Raw genomic sequence first — 17115 nt, 5'->3', positions numbered from 1 at the left:
TTGGTCAGTTATTTCTTTGTTGTAACACTGCTTGTTTGCAATAAACCATATATAGCGTTGGTAAGTCTGTTTGTTTCCCCTAAATATGACCAAAATCTCATATCCTGATATAAGACATCTATCGTCCGATAACGATATAAATCACAAAAATGTAACATTTTCTGTAAATTCTGTGAATCTCGGGCAGCTCGACTTGTGTGAAGTGTTTCCAGCTGTGCGTCATGTACCTGGAGTCGAGTATTTTAACCGATGCATGAAACGATACATTTTTAGACATAAGTTGTAACGGCGCCGTTTTCTTTGTGAGTATTTATTACACGGCGTGCTGCGGGGAAAAGCCTGTTCTAACGTTTGAGTCTAAGGTTGATTTTTTAGCACCTGGCGTCTTTTTTGCTTCTCATCTGTAAATAATCTGCTCTTTCACGTGATTCAGTTTATTTTGAAAAGTCTCAACAGGATATTGAGCTTTATTGTGAAAGGTTTATGTGGAAAATAAACAAGCGGACACGCGATGGTTTTACCGTTGTTGTTGCTTGTCGCTTGTCCGTCCGTAGTGTGGTTATATTAAATATAAGAGAAAGAGAGAACTTTAAGAAATTAATAATAACTACAGTGACATCAAAATAATGAAAAAATGTTGCTGTAAACAGTTTATTTTGCGACACCACGAAACAAACGATAGCGTAAAATGAAACGATAGACGTTTTTAAATCGTCATCCGATATATATCGTTATATCGAACAGCTCTACCCTAAATGGTGCCATATGGTAATTTGTAAGGTTTGTTTGTTGGCTGAGCAACAGAACAACAACGACATAACAGACCCAAATCAAATTTCCCTCCTTTCTGTGCTAAGCTAATATGACTGGAAACCTGAATCTGTGTAGCTGGGGAGTTTGTTAGTCATTCAACTGGTGCAGACGAGTGTCATGAGAGATGAAAAAAATAAACTACACTGCCAAAAGTATTTTGTCACCCATCCAAATCACAGGATTCAGGTGTTGCAATCATGGCCACAGGTGTGTAACATCAAGCAGCTAGGCATGCAGACTGCTGCTACAAACATTTGTGAAACAATAGGTGCCACCTGTGCAACTATTCCAGTCGTCAAATTTCCTCACGACTAAATATTCCACAGTCGACTATTAATGGAGCTTTAAGTGGAAGCGACTGGGAGCAGCAGCAGCTCAGCCACGTGGTCGTTCATGTGCAGCGAATGCTGAGGAGCATAGTGCACAGAGGTTACCAACTTTCTGCAGAGCCAATTTCTACAGACCTGCAAACTGGATGTGGGCTTCAGATTAGCTCAAGAAGAGTGCATCTGCACCCTAACCCTTAATCACCTGGGCCAAAGCAAAGTATTGGATGCAGCGGTATAACTACGCCACCACTGGACTGTAGCAAGTGGAGACATGCTCTCTGGAGTAAATGATGCTTCTCCATCTGACAATCTGTTTCGCCTTATTACGTTTGTACTACCAAATACTTCAAGTTGTACAGAAGTTTATGGAAAAAGAGGCCGTATTCTCCCTCCGTCTATGACCTCAGTAAACACCTGACTGATGTGCATGTTCATCAGTTTACGTCAGTGGTCTGATTTTCTACTTGCAAGTCAATTCTTATTAAATACAACATTAAATATAATTCGTAAGTTATTAAGGCCGTTACACATTAAACGTGTGCAAAATGACGCACACCTGCCCTGTAACCTCTACACACACTGAATGTGTTGCATTTTTGCAGAAATTTGTCCCTCAAAAACATCCACTGTGTAAAAAATAAAAGCAAGTGGGCATCAGGCCATAATGAGTCCTGATGTTTCTGAACAAGGTAACAAAAAGCTGCGTCACAGATGCGTTCGTACATTTTTCAGAATGGTAGTGGTGCCTATTTGAACTATAAAACTGCCAATCAAAAATAAATATGTAAATTATTGAATTAAATCTGTTAACTCTTATTAAAAACTTAGTTTATAAAAGATGATTTTTCAGCACAAGTTAAAAATGTACATTTAAGACCAGAGTGCTGACACAGCCGGCATCTCCCTTCAGTGCTTCTGAGCAGCCGCTATATTAATTCATGCATCGAATAGCGTCAGCCAAGGAAAACAATTATCCCTAAAACACAACCACATATCTTTGCTACAGCTGAAATGGGCATAAACCTCCACTGTTAGCCTGCAGCGCTTAAACGTGGGCAGAGAGCTGAAACAGAAGAGGTCGAAGGCACGTTGTGGAAGCAGTAACAACAATTACCAGACAGGAAGTTAAACCCAGATAAAACTACATAAAAGGAGAAATAAACAGCAAGGAGACACTCAACAGTGAAACATTAATGGCTGAAGTCAGAAAAATGGAGGGAACTAAACCACGAATAACAAAACAGGGACTGAAGCTGACTGAGAACCAACACCAGAACTGCAAAGACTAGAAAACTAGAAAGAACTGAAACGTTCATAAAAGCTAAACAGGAGCCAGAAACACAACGGTATAATATCAACTGAGGCTAAACAATGATAGGATGGAAAGACATGAAAACAGGAACCAAATGAAAAAGAAACAAACACAAAAATATGAAAAATCCAAACAGAAACTCACAACAACACAACGCTAACATGTTTCACATCTGAGCTCTGTGGGGCAGATCAACCACCCCGCTGCCATAACCACACTCGAGTGCAGCGATGGTGATCTGTGGGCGCGAGGCAGGCACCCCTCATTGTTCCATCATCACAGGAAAAGGAAGAGTTGTGGCTACATTTCGGTTTAATTCTGAATGCGATGCAGAAAGCTGTTCTATCTCTAACTCGCCCCTCAGTCTTGCCACTTTTCCGTTCCACTGAACTTAAGCCTTTCAGGTAAAATAAAGCTGCCAGTGAATAAAAAGCATCGGGCTCTTCATTGGAACTTTGAACATACTGCATATACAGCGCATAAAATGAATCAGTTGTTTTCCACAGAAACAGCTTTCACTGTGGCTGCTGGAGTGGAACTTAGCCTTGAAGCCTTTCACATAAAGTCCTCGCACGTACACATCAAGACTTGTTGACAGACTGCATGTGTCAGACCCTCTGCCTGTATTTTCTGCTCTTCTTCAGGTGCAGGAGGTTGGTCTCCAATGGTGACTGACCAAGAGCCCTGGCTCCAGGTGGACCTCAGGGAGCAGATGGAGGTGACTGCTGTAGCCACACAGGGACGCTATGACAGCTGGGACTGGGTCAGCAGTTACCTGCTGCTCTACAGTGACACAGGCCGGGCTTGGAAACAGTACAGACATGAGGATGGCGTGGGGGTCAGTATTTTTTATCCGCTTTCTCCACCTACCTGCCTTCAGTTTGTTGCTGATTTAAAGCTGATACAACAGTACAGCTGTATTATTGTAGGGTCTTTACCTGTCGACATAAAGCACCTTGAGATGACGCTTGTTGAGATTTTAATTGAGTTGAATTGAAACCAGCTAGCCAACAACTAATATGGTCAGTCGAAGGGAAAAAGGCCTATTCAGGAATATTGATGGATAGGTCAACGGTTGGGAAATATGCCTATATGCTTCCTTAATGAGTTTGGAGTTAAATAGCTTTCAGACTGGAAGCTGAGCAAAAAGCTAGCCAGGATCCAAAGGTCACTAATTAACTTGTGTATGTGACCCATAAAGAAACAAGCAGCAATATCAAGTTTAGTTTTGAAACAAGTATACACTGGAGGCATTTCTTGGCTTAGGGAACACTGTCTCTGTTTTAGGCTAGTGGAAGAAGTTTGCCTTCCAGGCATCCTGCCAGAGTTTCTGTCAGAGAGATCGCAGGAAACCAGCAGAGACAGAATAAAGAGCAATGAAGTCTACTGATTCAGCAGGTTGAGCTGGATGAATGGGTGTTTTACCAAGCGGACAGGGCTGTAGGTCCAGCTGTGCTGTGGTTTTATGCCTAAGTGACTGAACCCTATGAGGTCGAGGTCATCACTGACTATGACCTTAGTGTTTAGATTAAATATGTAACAGGTTAAAGCGGATCATCAGTTAGGTTAACAGCCTACATGTTTTATAGATCGTTGACCTGTTTGCAGGGTTGTCACAGAAACATTCTAATGTGGACGTGTAACATCTTTGTCCATTTCATATGTGGCTAAAAGAAAATCTGATTGGCTCGTTGGATGTCACAAGGTTAATCACATAGCACCACTGCATATGTAATGCTTTTCCAGCACTGGTATATTCTTAAACACTAACATAGCTATAGTTAGCTATAGTTAGCTATAGTTGGCTATAGTTGGCTATAGTTGGCTATAGTTCGCTATAGTTAGCTATAATTAGCTATAGTTAGCTATAGTTGGCTATAGTTAGCTTTGTGTCACATGTTTCATTCTATATTCATTTCTTGTGTTTTGTGGACCATCTGCTCCTGGCATTGCTGGTCAGTGTCACTTAACATCCTCTCACTTCTGACACGTTTCAGGTGTGGCTCTGGTGTCAGTGCAGTTTTTTCTTTTTATCCCCTTTTTTCTTTTTATGTCGCAACATATTATGCCAGCCACTACATGGATTCAGAGTCTCAGGAAATAGCCCCATGTTGGCACATGCCATTAATTCTTTATTGTGTTTGGCCCAGTTATGTCAAAGACTGTCAGCAAGACAGTGAATGTATCTCAGAGCGTTTTCTTGTTTGGTCGTCCAATTAGCAGAGAGTGTTGTTGCCTACTGGCGTGGCACTGCTGCAAAGTGATCTTCTTTATATTGTGTTGAATAAGGGCAATGATGTGTGGCAGTGAACAATAAGTCTAGTTCTGCTTTAAATAATATATCTTTCTTCAAATACTTAAATATTTATTATCTACAATGCTCTTAAATGACCGTCCTGGACACTTTCAACATCGAACTTTCCTCCAGCAGCTCTTTGCACAGTACATAGTATTCAGTGATACGTTGTTACTATGTGGCACAGTGATGGTTAGCTCTCACAGAAAGAAGGTTCCTGGTTGTTCAGGCCTTTATGTGTTTTTACGGCCTTTATATGTAAATTCCTACTTCTGAATTGGCCCTGAATTCAAAGTCAGTGATAAGAGGTGCTCCATGTGTGCAGAATAAATGTGCTTGTAGTGTGAAGCCCTTTCAGTAAGACCAGACCACAGTGATGTAGAGTGTGAGTGACATAGCCTCAAAGTTATATCTGATTATTTCAAGAAAATCTGAAATAGTGATATTTCTGATAATAAAGAAAGGAGTAGTACAACGAAATGTTGTGTCTATGTGCACACCCAGGAACTAGAACCTGGACAGCCTTGCCACACACTCCCCATTGAAGCTGATGGGCTGCAGCTATGACTTCCTCCTTCTGACATCGACTACCAGCTCTTTCATCTTTGGTGATATTGAGGTCCAGGTTGTTGTCAGCACACCAATCTGACAGCCTCTGATCCTCAGCTCAGTCTCATTGCCCCCAAAGATGAGCCCCACCACGGTGGTATCATCTGTGAACTAATATAGAGAAAATGCCAGTAATCCCAGTAATCAGACAGCCTTTAAGTACTTGGCAACAGTAGGAAGGAAAAACTCCCTTTAAACAGGAAGCAACCTGGCAGAACCATGCTGAATGAGCCATCTGCCATGACTGTTTTTGGTTGATTATAGGGAGACAAATAAAAAGATGCACTATAACAGTAATAAATAATAACCAATAAATGCCATGTCGTCAACCCTCTGAGATCTGGGTCATTACAGGTGTTTACCCTCCAGAGCACTGTGAGTACAAGATAAAGAGCACCAATTATTATCTCCATCTTGTAAGTCAGCAGTGAGTATTATAAGCTACTCACAGTGGGTTGCTGTGATGTCTTTATTTCTAGAAAAAAGTTGTTACATTTATGATCAAATAGAGATTTCGACACAAATCTCTCGTTTTCTACTCTCAGACTGTAGCAGATCACCTTCGGTTGATTCATAGTTTAGCAACTAATCCTGTCTTATCTACCTGAGGTGACCAAATAGGGCTGCCACGATTAGTCGACTAGTCACGATTACGTCGACTATCAAAATCGTCGACGACTGGTTTAATAGTCGACGCCTCGTTTGAAGCTTTGTAAGATCCCAAAAGACGCAGGAATAAGTAGTAGGATTTAAGAGTGTAATAACGGACTGAAACAGAAGGTGGCAGCACTGCATGTACAAGGATACCAGCTGCCGTTAAACCCCGAAGAAGAAGAAGAAGCTGTGTCCCAGAATTCATAGCGCGGCCCAGCTCAGTTTCCAACAATGGCGGCAGCTAGTTAGTTTTAATATTACTCTTATTATTCTTTCTGGGTCACAAAATAAACGTTTAACATATTTTCAGGCGAGAATGTAGCTGTGTAAACCTCAAATATCTGCTCAGTTTATCAAGACACCACATATTTTCAAAAGCGCTCCGACGTTTTCAGAGACGTCTGTTACCCACTAGCTCGATAGCTAGCTGGGGGCTAGGCTAACTAGAGCCGTGAGAACACCGGACTCCCGCAAATCGTTTTCAAACCCACCGCCGTCTTTCGCTACTCAGGTTAAACATGATATATAAGTCACTTAGATAACTTAAAAATGTTATTGTTTGGCTTTTTTTTAGTATTTTATTTGTTCCTGAGTAAATCGGTTTGGCTGAGATTAAAGTTATAGTTTTTACACAGCTGAATAAATGTCAAGCAGACAGCTGATTATCAGAAGTGTGAGATGCTCCAGAATTTACTCCGGTGTCCTGTTATATTTTAGATAGCAAGGAGTTTATTAAACTTCACCGAAACAATCTGCAAATTTCATTAAAATTTAATAAACTATCATCTTGTCTTTATTGTTAGTTAGCACATACCTTAAACACTTCAAGCTGTAAGCTAATGATAGTTATATAAGAGCAGATGCTGCTGGTGCAATAAGCTGTACGTTTTACGTCCAATGGATGATGATCTTATTAGTCGACTATCAAAATAATCGTTTGTGGCAGCCCTATGACCAAAGTAGGAATACTGTTCATTCTTTATGAAAACTCTGAAAATGAGGATTTAGATCAGACTTTAGCATCAAGCCTGAGTGTTACACATGATGGAAACCAGAAGACAAACAGATCCACATTAAAGAAACTGTCAAAATGATCACAACAAACAGCCCAAACAGCTTTTAACTCTTCATTATGGAACAAATAGTACTTAGACTCTGAGATTAGCCTGTTTTATTGTCCCCCGAAGAAGAAGCTTATTGCGCTGTTACTGAGACTTAACGCCGTAGATTAAATGTACCCTTTGGAAAAAACTGCTGCAAACTTTATGGGAAGATTCATTTGTTGGTGTGAACAAGAACAAACGCAGCCAGTTTTTAATTAGTGCTGAAAAAGGAAATAGAAGTTCACGGTTCCTGAAAAATAATATCACATATGGTGCATTCACACTGATGTGCAATATGCTTTTAAACAGCACACAGCTTTTTCCGCTCGCTGTCACTTTTCATCTCATTGTGCCAGGAAAAATGGGGAGAAGCTGCTGTGCAGTGAGGAGACAAGGCAATATGCATAAACATTACTGACATGACCTGCAGCTATCACTCTCTATAACTGACTCATGAAAGAGGAAATGGAGGTGCTGAATTCCTTTCAAAATTTCAGAGATCCAAATAGCGCTCAACCCAGGCATGCAGTGCCGTCGTCTGCCACAGCAGCCAAAACAGACGACATCCTCGGCAACTTGGCAGGCGTTTGAAGCGGGCATGAATAGCCTTTATATTTGCTGATGTGTATTAAATGCAGACGCGCGCAGACACTCCCAGCTCCTTTTCGGCGTGCGTATGAAGGATGAATAGCAGTGATTAGCAGCCAATTTGTCTGCGGTCTCTGATGAAATTTTCACCCAGGCTGACTAACTGCAGCTTTCACCGAGACCTTTTGGCAGATACCAACTCACATCCGTCTGGAAGCTCAGAGGTAACAGCTTACTGTCAGAAACTGAACCGAGCTGAACTAATGAGTGAGCAGCAGCTGTTGGGATGACTGCTAGCTCTCAGCCAAATTAACTTCATAGAGGAATTAGAAAAACTGTGAGCTAAAGGTCGGCCGTTCTTCTCACAAGTCTGCTGGCTGTTTTTGTTTTTAGATATATGTTGATAGCAGCACGCTAGCCCGCTCTGGTACCAGCTAACACAGCTAACAGCTAACACAGCTAACACAGCTAATTTGTGCTTTGGTTAGCTGCCTGCTAAGCTTCTCTTATCTATTATTCTTTCTTTGTTTTGAAAATTCAATTCTCCGAAACAGACAAACTTTCACATCAGCTGGTCAAAATAAGACATGGGGTCTTACCAACATTTTGATGCTAGGCTCATCCTCCCGTCTGGATCCAAACAGGTGTTTATAGTATTTTCTGACCGATAATTGGAGCCTTCTTGTTTGAGAATCAGTCAGTCTCTACGATGATAACACAGCTGTTGCTGTGGCCTCAGAGTTTGACCTTACAGTGACCAACCTGTGTGACAGCGTAGGAACTAGAGATGGACCGATCCGATATTACGTATCGGTATCGGTCCGATACTGACCTAAATTACTGGATCAGATATCGGAGAGAAATAAAAAATGTAATCCGATCCATTAAATATCAAAAAAGCACCTCACAAAACTTGCGACACGGCGTAACTCGGCTCATAACCGTAGCACGTTGCAGCAGTGTGGTCACGTGATAGAGCGGCTGTGTGTATTTGTAGCGTCGCTACCAAACCAGCATTTCATCTCCGAGGAAGTTTTCCCAGAGAGAAGTAAAGCAAGTGTGTAAGTTCATTTCTGAATGTTTGTAAAGCATTCCCACGTTAAGCTTAACAACCGATATATGGAGCGACTGCCTCTTCTTGCTGCTACTTCAATCATAAACTGATCAATGATCAGCTGATCGTCTCTCTTCTTTGTTTTTGTCCCACTTTGCACCAGAAAGAGGAAACCAGCGGCTGAACAACAGCAGCACGTTTAAGCTTGATCAGCTGTTGTTAGTATTTATTTAATATTATTTCTACACCAGGATCTTTTTCTACAGCTGACGTAACTGTGCAGGGGCGGATCTAGCAAAGTTTAGTCAGGGGGGCCGATAGGGCATGAACAGGGAAAAGGGGGCACAAAGACATACTTTTCTTTCTTATTCTCATTTAAAATGTCGAGCTTTTAATAAATAATCATCTGAATCTTACACCCAAAGTTTTAATCTGATGTAAAATATATAGAAGTCCATTACTGTATATAGTAACTGTTAAGTCTAATATACCCTAGTAAGCTATAGTACTTTTTCCTTTGGGAACCATCTGTGCAGTCTGCAATTCTGTTGAAGAAAGATGTTGAATCTATTTAATTATTCTTGGAAAATAATTTATTTCTGTGCATTTTCACCCTGCATCAAATTAAATTTGATTAAGCATCATGAGGAAGAGGGTGGAGGGTGGTTCCCTATTTTTTTTTTTTTTTTTTGCTGGGAGTTTTCAACCCTATTGGTTAGGTTGTTTAATATTTCTGCTAAGTACTCTTTAAAACACCAGAATAGGGAGGATGGAGCAGGTTTAAGGTTATTAGATTGATCAGTTTTGCTGAACTATGAAATATTTTGTTGTATTTTTTACATACAGGTATAACAGAATAGCTTTAGTGTTGTTGTTTATTTAAACTTGAGTATGAACTTATACAAAATGCAGCAAGATATAAAAAAACAGTTTTATTGATTAAAAACACTATATCGGATTCATATCGGTATCGGCAGATATCCAAATTTATGATATCGGTATCGGACATAAAAAAGTGGTATCGTGCCATCTCTAGTAGAAACTGACAGGCACGCTACAGTCCGCCCGCCATGGTTATCCTGCGATGCTAAAAGGTGTCCTGCAATGAAATGTTAGAGACAAAGTTACAGTCATTAACCCTGTGCAGTCATGAAGGAGCGCTACACAAACAGCCAAAAGTCAAAAGTTTGGTTCCCCCTTTGTTTAAGTTTGTTTGTCTTTAATGATCCGCTTTCTTGTTTTCTTCTGTGAACCTCAGTAAGAGTGATGACACCACCATCTGGTCCTGTCAGTCTGCTGTCTGAGGAGTGTTCTGAGAAAAGCCTGCTTCTTCTAAGAGCTGATAATAACCCAATTAGCACAAGCCAGGGGAGAAAATCTGTGAAAATGACTGTCTGCTGGAGCTTTCTGGCCTTTTCAGTCACATGCTGCAGCACAAACACAGCAGCGCGCTCACACGTGCCTACTCGTCTTTTTTGCTCATGTTAAAAATGAGCTTTGTTCTTGTTGGCACATGTAATGTAAAAGTGATACACCCCCGTTTAAAGTCCCGCTTTAACCTAAATCCCTGTGATATTTGCATTCTGCTCCTCAGTAAATTAGCTGCATGGTTTTTGCAAATATTCAAAGGTGGGAAAAGGAATATATTCCAGCAGGGAGTCCACATTATCCTTCATTATCCTTGCAAAGCCTTATTTAAAAATCTCTTTTTAATGCAGCTCTGAATAAATGTGTGAAACAAATTCTCCTCCTTAAGGGGGAATTTACACATTCATTTTCTTGCAAGTTAGCAGTTCAGGTAGATGGGAATCTAATAGGGATTAAAATGTGTTTGCATGAATGCTGAAGACTCATTTTCTGCTAAGAATTTTTCTTTTCTTTTTCCTAAGAAGGCAGCAGGTCTCAGAGGCTGATTCACAGGACGTTTGTTTATTACGTATGAACAAATCTGTTAATAGAACAGGCAGGTAAACATGAACCACCTGAGTACTCGAATTACTCTCAGCAACAACAGCTCAGGATGTGGTAATTTTCCACTCAGGTTAGGCAGAGGCTTAGTCCTGACCCATGTCCTTATCCTCCACGTGCTCGCTGGACCTCGGATGGATCTTGAAAAGGAAATGAAAGAGTGTTTTGACAAGTGAACAATGAAGCTGCACTGATGAATATTCAGATGGATTTAGCAAAGTTGTTCCAGGTGGATGAACTGAGTGTAAACAAATGCTTTTTTACAAAAATGATTATTTTTATGTATTGGAAGCTCTAGCAGGCTTGCAGTATTTGCTGAGATCATGCCAAGCACAGCTTGTTCCTAAAAGCCACAGTAGACAAATCAAGGGAAACTCGTCAGGTTAGAGCAGGGGTGTCAAACTCAAATACTCAGTGGGCCAAAATTCAAAACTGGAACAAAGTCGCGGGCGAACATTAATATTTATTGAAAAAAAAAAAAAATTCCTCCAGATTTAAGAATGAATCTTTTCTTATGGACTCAAACAAGTTTTGCTGAAAAGCTGAATATGGAACAAGCAAAGCTTAATACTAAACAATATATATATTAGCTGTATAATACCAGTAGGTCATTTGGTATGGCTTCACGGGCCGAATGTAATTAGGCCAGAGTTTGACACTTATGGGTTAGAGGAATGAAGCGACTCTCAGCCAGAGATGTAATCTGATTACTTTTTCAGGTAACGAGTAAAGTAAGGGATTACTATTGCAAAAACGGTAATTAGATTACCGTTACTTTCCCGTAGGAACGCTGCGTTACTGCGTTACTAAAACCGTGATTTTTTGCGAGAATGTCTCATGACAGTGACGTAAGCGAGTGCGACGTTCGTGACAACAGCTGTGTGCAGATCAACAATGGATCATATATCGAGTGCAGAGAGAGTATGAGCGTGCTGCGTTTAAAGCGTGGAAGTACTGACCTTACTTTGAGTTTGATTCCATAAAAAGTGACAAAAACATTAGTGTCCGTTGTGCGTGGGAAGAAAACTTCTTTTTACAGCGAAAAAACCCCTAAACTTCCAAACAAGCACCGAGTAGCTACGACGTAATGGGAAACTCACAGAGAAACTCGCGGATTCTTCCACTGACCGCTGCACACCTGCACCAGGGTAACCCTCCGCCTACCCCACTCCTGCTTTACAGGTGAAAATAGAGCAACAGGACCGCTAGTCTTTGACTTTATTTATTTTCTGCTGTGTTTTACTTGCATCTATTTGAAAGACTGAGTGTAAACACACAAAATATTTTATTTTATGTGCTGGAATGTGCAGAAAATAGGTTTAAATGTTAAACTAATTTCTTCCAGTCAGAGAATGTTGCAGATAATTAAATTTTTGCTTGATGCATAAAGTTAAAAGATTAAAACTAATAAAACAAGTTTTAAAAAGAGACTTTTCCATTTGATTACATTTTGTATGATGATTATGCAGAAAAAGTAGAATTGGGCTGAAAGATCTATCACTTTATCACCTATTCAGGTTGTAAATCGTGTTTTTAAAAAGTAACTAAGTAACTAAGTAACAAAGTAATTAATTACTTTTGAAAATAAGTAATCAGTGAAGTAATGGGATTACTTTTTGGGGAAGTAATCAGTAATTAGTTACTGATTACTTTTTTCCAGTAACTTGACCAACACTGCTCTCAGCCTGTATGCAAGACTCCATTATATGCTGGAATAACCAGGAGAACTGGCTGTGAGCCAGGCTGCATTTTACAATACAACTTTATTTATGTAGCACATTTAAAAACCAAAGTGCTTCTCAATAATACAACAAATTAAAATCAAATTAGATATAGGGGCGATAGCAAAGAAAGGCACTAATTAACCAGGAATGCAAGTGAAATAAATAAGTATCAGAAGATAATTTAAGAATTAAATCAATTCATACACGTAAATATCAACTGGAAGGTTATTCCAGAGATACAATAATAATTATCAAATCACTTTTATTGTCACATCACATGTGCAGGTACAGCACATACGAGTGAAATTCTCGTGTGCGAGCTTCACAAGCAACAGCGGTGTGCAAAAATACAATAACATAAGAACAAGCAAAATATAAGAATGGAGTTATATGAATAAATATATGTACTAGGGATGCACCGATACTGATACTGGTATCGGGTATCAGGGCCGATACTGTAAAATGTGTGTGTACTCATACTCTAAAAGTTAACCGATACCAACTTATTTCATTAATCAGAGGGTGGCTTGTCATTTCTGTTGTAGTTTTTTAGATTGGCCACTAGGGGGGCAATTATTATTTTATTTATTATTTATTTAATAATAATTATTTTGTTTGTTTGTTTACAATATGGACACTCTGCAATAATTTAAAAGTTTATTTTATTCTCAAACCTAATTTGTATTTATTTTATTCCAAACAGAAGTGTTTATTTATTATTCTGAAAGCTCGAGACAGTGCCAATAGTTCAGAGATATTTTGTTAAATTACAATGTGGAGACTCTGCAATAATTTAACAGAAGTGCTTATTTTTCACTTGAAATTTTTTTGTGGTCATTTTTATTAAGATTTTATTTTTTATCGGCAGAGAATAAAATAAAACCTGTCTTCCAATTCATTGTATTTGTGTGTGTGTGTGTGTGTGTGTGTGTGTGTGTGTGTGGTAGAAGTATCGGTTTTTGTACTCTGTATCGGCAAGTACTCAGATCCAAGTATCGGTATGGTATCGGTTTGAAAAAATTGGTATCGTTGCATCCCTAATATGTAACATATAAGAGTGTATGTCACAGTGCTGGGTCCAGCATTCTGAGTTCTGGTCTATTTTTGAATGAACGTTTTGCTTCTCTGGTGTTTTGTTGATGATGATGATGATTGTTCGAGTTCTATGTGTTATATTCTGTCTGCCTCTTTATTTAGTGGTTTCTTGTTTCCTGTTTTATTGTGAAGGTCTGTGTCTTATGTGAGTGTGCTCACTGTCTCGTCAGCTGTGATTTCTCCGAGGTGTGTCCCCCTCCTGTCTCTCATCCCTTGCTTACTGCCGTGTTTATATAAGCCCTGTTTCCTTTGTTCTCTGCCTCGTCGTCACCGTCTTCTACCCTCACTCCCTCTGTGTGTTCTGTTTGCCAACCTGTCTAGTTATTCGTTACTCCCAGTTTAGTTGGTGTTTTTCTGTTCTGCTTCATCCCAGCAATAAAGCTGTGTATTTTCAGTTTCTTCCACCTCCTTGAGTCCTGCATTTTGGGTCCTCTCTTCCTGCCTACCTACACGCAGACATGACAGTTTATGCATATTACTGAATGTGTGTGTGTGTATGTTTTAAAAATAGAATAAACAATAAAATATACAGAGGTTGGCAGTTGGAAATGTGCAAAACAAGTGGCATTTATATAGTCTGGAGTGCGTAATGTTGAAGTTCTGGTAAGTGAAGCTGAGGTGTCTCTGAAGTGAAGCTGTCTCTCAGTCTGCTGGTACCGGATGCTGCAATTAAGTATCCAAATAAGATTACAAGCCAGAAATGTTCGGCTAAATAAATAAGTTTTCAATCGTGGTTTAAAGATTGGACAGATCCAGATGCACAAACAGCAGCTGGAAGATTGTTGCAGAGGTTGGGTGCAGCTGAAGCAAAGCCACGCTCACCTCTGGTCTTCAGGTTGCACCAAGAGCATTTGGCCCGACGGTCACATTGTAGGCCAGTCGAGTTTAAACAGTGTTGCCTTTCAGACGACCTCTCTTACATTCGTTTGTTATAAAACGGAGAATTCCATTAAATGTTATAATTAGAGCCACGATTTTGAAGCTATGAGCTCAGATACTCAGGAAATATGGAAGATGTTTGCTGATCCAGGTCAGGGGACTTCTGCCTGGCAGCAGGGATCACGAGAGTGTTTTCGCTCATGCCAAGGTTATATACTCGTAGCTTCCTCTTCAATATGCGTTCCCCTAGGCTGTTTAACTTGGTGGTGACCTTTCGGAGCATACTCGAGCGTCTTCAGCGCCAGCAGCAAGATTTTCCCTCCAGTGAATTGATTAAAGCAATCGTATGTGCCGTTCTGTATGCAACAAAAAGGAAAACTGACACAGGGGAGCTCATCACCGGAGAGGAAGAGTAAAGAGTCTTAATTAATGGGGGGGAGGCTGTTCCACAGTGACAGAAACATAAATAGAAATAATGAAGTCACTGTGGGGTTACGGCTGCTTTGTGGACCTTGATGCTTTGAGCTTATGGAAAATTTTGTGCACCCTCAGGCCTTTATTCAGAGACTTCGTCTCCCAGCTGGAACACACAGGATGTACTGTGGTGGACTTTTCTAAAGAGTGGAAAACCACAAACGTCATAGCTCAGCGCGGTCTCAGAGGTGCTCTTACTGCGGTGTTTCTCTTGAATACTAATGAGACATGCTGACGTGCATCTGCGCCTTGTTGTCGAAGCTAATGAACGTATGAGTAGGACGCAGTCTAAATCAGAGTGTATTGTCTTAATTGTGTTCTCCATATGGGAGTTTCACAGCTGCATTGCATCATGCAGCACAGGACAAATAAAGCTGCTTCTTCCAGTGTAAATGCCTGGTTTGTTCTCCGTGTGCTCGCTCTCAGGGAATCTTTTCTGTAACACTGCAGGTCTGAGAACATATCTGAGGATCACTGTGAACTGGCCTAAATTATAAGAAAAGAAAAACGCCATTAAGTGATGTTGTGTGTTTCTAAAGTAGAGCTTAGGAACATTTCAACTGGATGACAGCTGATAGCTTATGTTGCTCCACAGTCCGTATGACCTAAAGAAACCAGGAAAATACAACAAATTAATTTAGAACAAACATACAAAGAAACCTTTGCAAAGCTTGATTATGGAAGGCAGAAAGCAACGAGGCTGACAACAGGAAACGTTTTTACTGGGTGGAATAATTCTTTGATTGTAGGGCTGGGCGATATGGCCTAAAATTCACATCGCGATATAATTTGAAGCATGTGCGGTAACGATATATATCGCGATATAGTCTTTTCTTCTGTATAACATATTTTACACACTATAAGGCTTAAAATCCTTTAATTTTCTAAAAACCGAGAGTGTGCCTTATGTATTAATTCTGGTTGTGCTTACTGACCTCAAACCGATTTTGGCAGAAATCTGTTAAAAATGTTTTGATGGATTGTCAGAGCATTACGGCTGCCGTAGTGAGGAGCTTCACGGAGGAATCTGGGTCCAAAACTCCGTCAGCTTCAGGTCCCAAAGTCAAACCAACACTAAGAGTTAAAAACGGTCTAAATTCTTTCATCTTTAATAAAATCATCAGCGTTGCTGCTTTACCAGGTGTAACAATTAAGTTTAACATCCATGAAAACAGAATTTATTAAATATAACAGAGTTAGAAGTTAGCAGGAAGTTAGCTCGCTAGCTTCCACCTAAACATTTCATACCATGTTCTGACTGAGAGATTTCTGAAACTAATTAAAACGTACAGCTCTGCTATCACTTCCAACATAAATGAAGACAGAAACTAAACAGCAGTGACGTTTGCAGCGTTACTGAAGTTGGGCTAGCTGGTATATAATGTTGTGCTACGTGATTGCTAGCGACACAGCTATGTTAGCATAGCATTAGCACAGTGAAGCTGGAGGATAAACGCTAACTTTTTTCCACTCGATAAAAGTTAACGTGAGGGATTCTGGTGGTCAGGGACAAATGCAATCGCATAGCAGGATGCTATACACGGGCCAAACTTCAGTCAGGACAACAACAATACGAGGTTAGTTATTAATATACTGCAACAACATGGGAACAGAGCAGCTGCAGAGAATTCAACATTAATGAATCAATGTTACGGAAGTGGAGGAAGCGCAGTTTTTGGCTTTCCCCATATTTCAAAAGTGCTTCATCTCTTTGCTACGACTGTCGCCATAATTTGCAGATGATAATGGTTGTAGCCGCTGCGATGCTTTCGACCAAAACAGGCGCAGCTTGATGACATCATCAACATGCGCTATCGCAATAGAGCGATATAGTCAAAATCTCTATCGTTGGCCAAATTTATATCGTTTATATCACCCACCCCTATTTGATTGGATGTAAAAAAAAAAAACCAAGGACCTAAAGTAGTGATGGGACGGGACCCAGTGAGAGGACACCCGATGGCTGTAGTTGGGTTGGGTTAGTTACCTGCTGCCATGAAACCTCTAAGGCCCAAACTAACGGACTGATCCCAAACTCATAAGGAAAGTGTTTAAAGGTGCGTTTGCAGGTATCGCCCCACCTTTTAATAAACAAGGATTATAAAAGAAAACAGAACCGACGAGCATGCTAGCAGTGATGTACTGAGAGGAAGAGACGATGGGTCATTGTTTACCAGAGCAATTATTAGTAGTTATGAGCTCAGTGTGAAGACACCG

General features: G+C 40.2%; 1 protein-coding gene across 2 annotated transcripts in view; it reads left to right on the top strand.

Annotated features, from left to right (window-relative positions):
* The window catches only part of cntnap5a (contactin associated protein family member 5a), a 144721-nt gene that overhangs the window by 34176 nt on the left and 93430 nt on the right, over nucleotides 1–17115 (top strand). For both annotated transcript variants that reach the window (XM_087830168.1, XM_087830169.1), the window contains exon 3: nucleotides 3099–3292. In XM_087830168.1, the coding sequence (XP_087686294.1) occupies nucleotides 3099–3292 (194 nt within the window). The remainder of the gene's footprint in view (nucleotides 1–3098; nucleotides 3293–17115) is intronic.

This window comes from Neolamprologus brichardi, chromosome 16, assembly GCF_056152115.1.
Source record: "Neolamprologus brichardi isolate AB-2024 chromosome 16, ASM5615211v1, whole genome shotgun sequence".
Classification (NCBI taxonomy): Eukaryota; Metazoa; Chordata; class Actinopteri; order Cichliformes; family Cichlidae; genus Neolamprologus; species Neolamprologus brichardi.
The sequence above is the reverse complement of the archived record's forward strand: the minus strand, read 5'-3'. Positions and strand labels throughout refer to the sequence as shown.